Source organism: Camelina sativa, chromosome 5 (genome assembly GCF_030686135.1).
Source record: "Camelina sativa cultivar CO46 ecotype springtype chromosome 5, ASM3068613v1".
In the NCBI taxonomy this organism is placed as follows: Eukaryota; Viridiplantae; Streptophyta; class Magnoliopsida; order Brassicales; family Brassicaceae; genus Camelina; species Camelina sativa.
The window spans coordinates 10,611,714-10,621,267 of NC_141884.1; the positions used below are offsets into that span (position 1 = coordinate 10,611,714).

At 34.9% G+C, this 9,554-nt stretch overlaps 1 protein-coding gene across 1 annotated transcript; it reads left to right on the plus strand.

Moving 5' to 3' along the window:
• The first annotated feature begins 88 nt into the window (after positions 1–88).
• LOC104786452 (histone H3-lysine(4) N-trimethyltransferase ATX1-like) lies at positions 89–7,530 on the plus strand. The gene is made up of 24 exons (XM_010511874.3): positions 89–1,053; positions 1,239–1,290; positions 1,380–1,454; positions 1,561–1,780; positions 1,904–2,030; positions 2,137–2,241; positions 2,328–2,518; positions 2,637–2,729; positions 2,825–2,922; positions 3,014–3,175; positions 3,989–4,132; positions 4,219–4,266; positions 4,388–4,505; positions 4,579–4,644; positions 4,750–4,811; positions 4,909–4,965; positions 5,310–5,378; positions 5,503–5,701; positions 6,006–6,251; positions 6,357–6,418; positions 6,498–6,575; positions 6,808–6,903; positions 7,002–7,105; positions 7,195–7,530. Exons 1-24 carry the CDS (start codon positions 503–505, stop codon positions 7,331–7,333), a joined length of 3,162 nt encoding a protein of 1,053 aa, XP_010510176.2. The 5' UTR covers positions 89–502; the 3' UTR covers positions 7,334–7,530.
• Positions 7,531–9,554: the final 2,024 nt, after the last annotated feature.

Genomic DNA, 9,554 nt, shown 5'->3' on the forward strand with positions numbered 1-9,554 from the left:
TTTTTTGACATCGAAATATTACATTCTTACATTTTTTTTTCTGACATCAAAATGATATATATATATTTTTTTTTATCTCAAACTATCCATATCTTCGGTTTTTTTTTCTTCGAACAAACAATTTTTTTTTATATAAATTAATAATCAGATTTTGCTTCACATCACACATATATACATACACTTATGAATGTAAGCATGCGGAGATATATAAAGAGACAGAGACAATAGTTTTAGATCTGAAAAAAAGTTAAGTCATCATCTTAATAAACCCGGCGGGAAACGATAAAAAGCCTTTTTAGCTTCTCCCTCCAAAGGATCCGTCTCTTCTTTTTTCTTTCTTCCCCCTTTTCCTCCGATTCTGATTTCTAAACCCTAATTTCTCTCATCCACGAAAACCCTAACAATTTTTTTTGGGGGTTTATCGAAGGAAGGAGAGATAGAGAGTGAGCAAAGGTGTCTCCTTTACGAATCCCCTCTGCTTTCTCCTTCCGATTTAATCTCCATGGCGTGTGTATCGAATGATACCCAGATCGAAATCGATGTTCACGCGCTCGCGGAAACTCCAATTCGCTGCGATTCTAGTGAGAGTATATACTCTGTTACCTCGTCGGCATTGTGCTGTGTTAATGCTGTTGGTTCACACAGTCTGATGTCTAAGAAGGTTAAGGCCCAAAAGCTTCCGATGATTGAGCAATTTGATGTTGAAAGTAGCGTTGTGAGTGCTAGTCCCGATTGTTGTCGTTCGGATGATTACAAGTTGCGGAGTCAGCGTCCTGAGATTGTTCGCGTTTACTATCGCCGTCGTAAGAGGCCGCGGAAGGAGTGTTTACTAGATCAGGCGGTGGATGTGAAGACTGAAAACGTGGATCTTGATGAAATTGAGGAGAAGAAGAAAAGGAAGATTGGTAATTGCGAGTTTGGTAAATTGAGTGTGGATTCAATTGGTTTAAGAAGGTGCAAGAATAGTGGAGATAAGCAAAATGGATCATCCCGAAGGAAGGGCACTTCTATCAAGGATCTGGACAAGGCGCGTTCAGCTAAGAAATGGGTCAGGTTAGGGTCTATCTCTATCATCTCTTTCATTGTTGAAAGCCATGGAAATTGTATGGTCTTTTCCGTGCTGTTGTTTTTGCACTGATGATTTTCTTAGTTCAGACTTTGAATCTGTTGCCCTTTTATTGTTAGTGGACAGACTACTTGTTTTCTTGGTCTTGTATGATGGAGTTTTGATGTGGCAGGTTGAGTTATGATGGTGTGGATCCTACAAGTTTCATAGGGCTGCAATGCAAGGCAAGTGTTTTAACTAGACAATTGTCTTGTCCACTTTAAGCTATTTGTGAAGGGGACATCATAACAGTTGATTGTCGTTTAATCTCTAGGTTTTTTGGCCGCTGGATGCTCTTTGGTATGAAGGTTCTATTGCTGGATACAGTGCAGAGAAAAAGCGTCACACTGTAAGTAGTTCTCTACTCTACTTGAGTTCTGAGTTGGGTAGTTTTGTGAACTATGTAAATATGTAAAAGCGTGTTCCTCTAACAGTGTGGTTAAATGCTTCTTTAGGTTAAATATGGGGATGGATATCATGAGCATATAGTTCTTGATCGTGAAATGATCAAATTTTTGATTTCTCGTGAAGAGATGGAGCTGTTACATCTGAAGTTTTCTACTAGTAATGTGACTGTTGGTGGCCGTGATTACGATGAGATGGTTGTATTGGCAGCTACTTTGGATGGATGTCAAGATTTTGAGCCTGGAGACATTGTATGGGCAAAACTAGCTGGTTTGTACTAAACTGATTTTTTTCCATTTTATAAAACCCCCTCTTTATGCTAACAAAGCATATAGACAAAGAAAACTACCTACTGACTTCCATAGAACTGCATTTGCTTTCCTGTTCGGACAGGTCATGCTATGTGGCCAGCAGTTATTGTAGACGAATCCGTTATCGGAGAGCGGAAAGGTCTAAACAACAAGGTATCTGGAGGAGGATCACTCTTGGTCCAATTTTTTGGCACTCATGATTTTGCTAGGTTAGTCAGTGTTTCCTAAATAATTAAATATCTCGTGTAGCTACTGATATGTTGAGATCAATGTTACACATTATCAAGCTGAAGTTAACATCATTTGGTTTTATAGAATAAAAGTAAAGCAAGCAATCTCATTTATCAAAGGGCTTCTTTCGTCATCTCACCTGAAGTGCAAACAACCTCGGTTTGAAGAGGGCATGCAGGAAGCAAAAGTGTAAGTCCCTCTCGCTTATCTTTGGCAATCTGCTTTTCTGACTTTCAGTACTTGTCCTCAAATATCTGTTATTTTGCCTCACCCAGGTATCTGAAGGAACACAGGCTTCCAGAAAGGATGAGTCAACTTCAAACGGGAGCTGATTCCAATATGACTGATAGTACAGAAGAGGGAAACTCGGGTGGTGATCTTCTTAATGATGGAGAAGTGTGGTTGAGACCAACAGAACAAGTAGATATCCAGTATACAATAGGGGATCTGCGAATAATAAATCTTGGTAAGGCTTGAAACTTATAAGTATGGTGTATAATCTGTCATTCTATGGTTCATTATTTTAAGTTGGCTATAGGAATGAACTCCATTGATAATATATAGGCGTATGACTTGTCTTACAGGAAAGGTTGTGACAGACTCTCAGTTTTTCAAGGATGAGAATCATATTTGGCCTGAAGGGTATACTGCGATGAGAAAGTTCACATCACTAAAAGGTTATTTGTTTAGTCAGTTTTTGGATTTCCCTTATAAATCAGGTATTTTTCCATATTTAATTTATTGAGATTAGTTCATCAATGGGTTTTTGCAGATCATAGTTCACCTGCCTTGTACAAGATGGAAGTGCTCAGAGATGCCGAGTCGAAGACTCGCCCTATTTTTAGAGTTACTGCAGATAGTGGAGAGCAGGTGAGTTAAACATATCTATTAGTATCTGTTATTGAAGTTTTCAGGTCAAAACTCTATTTCTGGCTAACATCGGTAACTAATTTTTTTTCAGTTCAAAGGGCCTACTCCATCGGCCTGCTGGAACAAAATTTATAACAGGATAAAAAAGGTCAAGAATACTACTGACAGTCCTAATATTTTGGGTGAGGAGCTAAATGGATCTGGTACAGACATGTTTGGTCTCTCCAATCCGGAAGTCATTAAACTTGTACAGGTATCTTGTCGTTGCATGTAAAATTATTGTAGTGGTGTGCATGTGTTTTCATGATAATCTGCTTGCACATGCATTTCGGTCTCAGAAGAATCATCTAATTGTCTGGACACTGAACATTTTCTGGTACCCTGACTTTTGATTTGTCTCTAAAACGTATAAGCGGGTCTCAGTTATGTTCATATGAATGTTTGATGCACAAAATCAAGTTATGTTTGATGCACAAAATCAATTTTTCTTCTAAGACCATCAAGCTTGTGCACTAAATTTTTCTATGCAGGTCTTTGCTAATTGGTTTGTGGGTAACCTAATTCGCTAGTTCCATCCAAAAGCATGTTAGAATCACATATTCATTAATGAGACGACACTTACCTCACCTACGAAATAATCATTTCTGTCTAGTGACTATGGCTTCTTTTCTTTAATTGTTACGGTTGCTTTCTCTTCCGTAAGACGACTGTATGAAATAAATTTACAGTTCTTAATTGAAGCTTCACAAGTAATTACAGAGAGTTTCTAAGGATGAAATATGTGCATTTGGTCTATTGATTGTAAGAAATTTGATGCTTCTAGTGAAACATAAAGAGTAAAGTATTGTGCTGGAGTCTTTATAGCGAAACACATTTTGTAGAACATATCACTTTTTATTATTTCATGAGGCAGATACCTATCCAGATGGTTCCTGTTTTTGCAAACTTTTATGATTAGTTCTCTTTGTACTGCTTGGTGAATGCTCCCTGATTTATACCATTACATTATTGTTTAGCTTCTAGTGACCACACTTAATATGTGTCCTAATAAACCATTACCCAGCAGGATTTATCAAAATCCAGACCATCGTCCAATGTTTCCATGTGCAAATATAGTTTGGGAAAGCATCAAAATCAGCCTACTGGTTACCGACCTGTTCGTGTTGATTGGAAAGATCTCGATAAATGCAATGTCTGCCACATGGATGAGGTAAAGGGTGCATTTTGTTTCTTATGAGATTTCATATTTTTGCTCTTTAAGAAGTTCTCTGATATATAAGTATTTTTTATCTGCAGGAGTATGAGAGCAATTTGTTCCTGCAATGTGATAAATGTAGAATGATGGTATTCTTCATGCTCTGAGCTTTTTTAGCTATCATCTATCTCTTAGATGTATACTCTATAGTACCTTATTCTCCTTTCTCTTGGGTATGAATCAAATTTGAAATTTCTGGTCCACTACTAGGTCCATGCTAATTGTTATGGAGAGCTAGAACCCTGTGATGGTGCTTTGTGGTTATGCAACTTATGTCGACCTGGCGCTCCTGAAAAACCTCCACGGTGTTGTCTTTGTCCTGTAGTAGGTAATTTTTCCGTACCATTTGGTTTATGGAGTCTTTATGTGCTTCATTAGTGAATAATTGAAACTTCTTCTAGGGGGTGCTATGAAGCCGACAACTGATGGACGCTGGGCTCATCTGGCTTGTGCTATATGGATCCCAGGTTTAATCTTAATGATTTGTTGTTCTGTATGAGTCTGCTTTCTACTGAAGAATAGGAGGCCGTATTACTTTCCTTCTTACAAATTGAACTTGTTATTTTATTCAGAAACATGTCTATCTGATGTCAAGAAGATGGAACCGATTGATGGGGTGGATAAAGTCAGTAAAGTATGTACTCATTTTCTTTCACCTTCCTTTACCTTGGTACTATGGCCTTTTCCAAACTCTTATCCCTCTTCCTCTTTTTCCTAACTCTTAAAACTAGGATCGCTGGAAATTAATGTGCACCATCTGTGGGGTATCTTATGGAGCTTGTATCCAAGTAAGAATTCGTTCTATGTTAAGAGAAAACTGAATCATTCTTATGCATTCTGTTATATTCACATACATTAGTAATCTAGTTGAAATTGCCTGACAAAATGCTGCCAATATACCTGGCTTTTAGTAGGAAAAATGTAGCATAATTTCTGATCATTCCTGTAAACCCTCTATCAGAATATCAATTTATTTGCTGAAGTTGCAGTTATGTTTGCCATTTATCTCGTGTATGTTCTGAATAATGGAATCTGGTCACGACATATCACTTAAACGACTGTGCATGCCATTTTTACAGTCGAAAGGCAACCAAGGGTTAATATATATAATTTTAAATGACTACATTTTCAGTGTTCAAACATTTCTTGTCGTGTGGCATATCATCCACTCTGCGCGCGAGCTGCTGGTCTCTGTGTTGAGGTACTTACCGTATCTTACAGACAGAAAATTTTGCATTCATACTTACACACATGTATTCAAACACAGCAAAATCTACAAAAGAGATGTTCCTAACTGATTATGGCTTTTCTGACTGTCCATGTAGCTTGAGAATGAGGATAGACTTTTTCTTGTATCAGTGGAGGATGAGGAAGCAGATCAGTGTATTCGCATGCTTTCATTCTGCAAAAGGCATCGACAAACATCAACTGCCTGCCTAGGATCAGAAGACAGGATCAAATCCGTTACTCATAAAACTTCTGAGTATCTCCCACCACCTAATCCATCTGGCTGTGCTCGGACTGGTATGTAGCTACATGCTAGGATTAAAATTTAGATTCACATCACACTTTCGGGATAGGATTCTTTTCCTCATTATTCTTTTATCTCGCATATGGCCCATGTGTGTTTTGTTCACTTTCATGTTCTTACATATCCACTTGACATAGTAGTTTTTTTTTTATTTTCTATACAAACATTTTTTTTTTATATTTGATAAAAATTTTAGTCTCATGCATTTTATTCATTCTTTTCTACCTTTATTCGTGTTTTCATTTTATGAGGCAGTCTAGATAATGATTTTGATATAATTTCCGTGTATTGTTGCAGAGCCTTATAATTGTTTTGGCAGAAGGGGGCGGAAGGAACCTGAAGCTCTTGCGGCTGCTTCTTCAAAGCGGCTATTTGTTGAGAATAAGCCGTATGTTATTGGTGGTTACTCTAGACTTGAGTTTTCAACTTCTGAATGCTTTCACGGATCCAAGGTGTCACAAATGAATACTCCAAGCAACATTCTTTCTATGGCCGAGAAGTATAGATACATGAAGGAAACGTACAGGAAGAGATTAGCATTTGGTAAGCATTGATTCTTCTATAATTATCAGTAAATCTTATAAGATAGTTAAGTTCCTTTGAAATTCTTCGTTTTCTCCTAATTTTTTTTCCCCCTTCTACTTTTAGGGAAATCAGGAATTCATGGTTTTGGCATATTTGCAAAGCTTCCGCACAGGGCCGGAGATATGGTGAGCATACTAAACTAGAACTAGACACTTCATCTTTGGAAAGTGTCACTCATGAAATTTTTTAATGAGTTCTGTGCAGATGATTGAATACACCGGAGAACTTGTTAGACCGTCTATAGCTGACAAAAGAGAACGTCTTATCTACAATTCAATGGTGGTACGTATTTTTTACTTTACTAACTTTCTACAGATTGGTGCTAGATGGAAGATTGAATAAACAGTAATGGAACAATTAGTCGGATTAACTTGTACCTTTTTTCACCATCTAAATGTTATCTTCTTATTCGAGCAATATACTTACATAGCATTCCCTTAGTAGTGTAAATCTTGGATGCCGATGAGTTAATCAATATCTGAGAAAAAAAACAAAATTTTCTTATGTGATATAGGGTGCAGGGACTTACATGTTTAGAATTGATGATAAGCGAGTCATAGATGCTACAAGGGCAGGAAGCATTGCCCACCTGATTAATCATTCCTGTGTGGTATGACTATGATCCGTTAAACTTAGTTGCTTGTATTCAATTTGGTTAGCATCTGCAAACAAAAAAAACTAAGCATTTATTGGCTTACTCTTATGCAGCCCAATTGCTATTCAAGAGTCATTACTGTTAATGGAGAGGAGCACATTATCATTTTCGCAAAGAGGGATATCCCCAAGTGGGAAGAGCTGACCTATGACTATAAGTTTCATTTTTATGCCCTCAAAATCAATCATCTGAGATATTATTCTATAGTCATACTTTCTACTGCCGCTGACCCTGTAAAATTTACAGGTTCTTTTCAATTGGTGAGCGCCTTTCATGTTCATGTGGCTTCCAAGGGTGTCGAGGTGTTGTGAATGATACAGAAGCTGAAGAACAACAGTCAAAAATCTTTGTTCCTCGTTGTGAAGTAATCGACTGGACCGAATAAATAATAAGCTGACTAAAGAAAATAGTAACAAATGTTGTAGCTCCTTACACTGAGAGCATATGTTGTCTAGCTTTGGCACATTCCATTTTTTTTTGTACAGAGACTCAGTAGAGAGTAAGTAACTACACCATAATAGTGACTCTTATTGTAAAGCCATTTGGTCCATTTCTAATTCCAGGCTTCTCTATACTTAAAAACTTGAGTCCTTTCCCAAATAGAGATATTTTTCACCATATCTAAATCAGTGACCAACTCGGATAAAGGTTCCCCCTACCACTTTAGATGTGGAGCCGCCGTCTCTCCAACACCAAAAGACTTAAATAATTCAAAAAGTCGGTTAACCGGAAATGAAATTTGAATCGGTTTAGCTTGACTGTCTCTGGAGGGGCAATAATGTATCTATATATATATAAAGTTCACTTTACTCACTCCTGGTGCTGCCACGTCAGTCACTACCTCTTTAATTTTTGTGGGCCTTACAGATTTTACAGATTTTAATAAGGCATTTAAACAATTATAACAAACTGATCCACTAAATTTAATCCAAAATTTGTAGACCCAGCACTATTTCATCCAAAATCTGTAGGCCCAACACTATTTTTAAATCATGTGGATTCAACATAATAATATTTCATCCAAAATTCAGCGGTGTCAATTAAACTCTAATTTTATTATTCAACCATAAAAAAAAAACGAAAGAAAAGAATAGAGCATTTACCCGATATATATATGAAGTAAAACACTGAATTTGGAATAATATTATTACCTATTCGTACCTAATTTTCTTTCATTTATTGTTTATGCTTAGTTCTTTTACATATACATGCATCATATGGTTAATCCACATAATTATAAGAGAAAAATAAAATATTTTCTTAGCAAGAAGACAAGATCTATGATTAGAATCTCCATTGATCATGTAATTATATATCATCATTTCTAGCTACGAAAACATCCACCTAAGCAATTTTTTTTTACTTTAAAATAAATTAATATTCATTTAGCACATATTTCTGTCAATTATAATTAATAGAAAGTTTAAAAATAAATATAATTAGTTAAATAAATAAAATGTTAAAATAAGAAAACAATACTATAATTTTTTATCAGTGGTAATAGTATAATTAAAATTTTCAATTAAACTGATAAATAATGAAAATTTATAAATGTATTATTGAGTTTTAGAATGGAAGTAAATTTTAAATTTATGGTAGAATAAATAAAAATTATGTAATTGTGTATTATTGAGTTGTGGTATGGAAGTAAAATTTAAAATTATGGTAGAATAAAAAAAATTCTGTAATTGTATTTATAAAATTTTAAACAGGAAAAAATAAAAATAAAAGTGAAATATTATTTTATAACATAATCAAAAAGGAAAAAAAAATTGATGTTTCGTCAATTGAATCAAATGGTTCTAATCCAAATTTAAGTATTGAAATATAGTAATTAAAGAGAAAATAGTTATAATATATCTTGAAAATCATTTTACAGTCTAATATGTATTATGTGTGATCCAATAGAAGGTGGAAAAAAGTAGATGTCAAAAGGAGTGCATCATCAATAATGACGAAAAAATTAAAGTTAAAAGTGTTTGAAAATAAATTAGTAAAACATACACAATCACACATGACTAAATTAAAATCTATGACATCTCATTAATTGTGTGAAACGAATGAGTTTGTAGAAAAATAAATGACATACATTATTAGATTCCAAGTCGGGTGTAACAGTTTGGCCATATAATCATTGAAAGTGGGATAAGATATGCACTTTCATGAATTGGTCGTTATGGTACGTTGCAATTATTTTGATGGGTAAAGCAAGCTCGGTAAAGATGTTATAACGATATGATATTATATTTTACCTTTAAGCAATATTCATGAGATTCGGTATATTCAAATTTATACGAAATAATGTTATGTTAGTATCAACATCTAATCATAAATAATATATACAATTAGATCAACAATCGATCAACATCAAAGCCTTTAAAAATGTTTTTAATGAAATATATGAATAAGAAATAAACTCTCTTAATGTTAAAAGATTTTGAAGTGGTCATCAATGTCGTTTATTTTTCTTAATATTACCACATGACATATATTTATAAAGATTTACTCTCAAAACTTTGAATGATTATCGAGTTCAAGAATTCATAGAAAAGATTTAAATTAAAATCCCGCGCTTGCCTACAAATTCTAGTATACTATAGAAAATT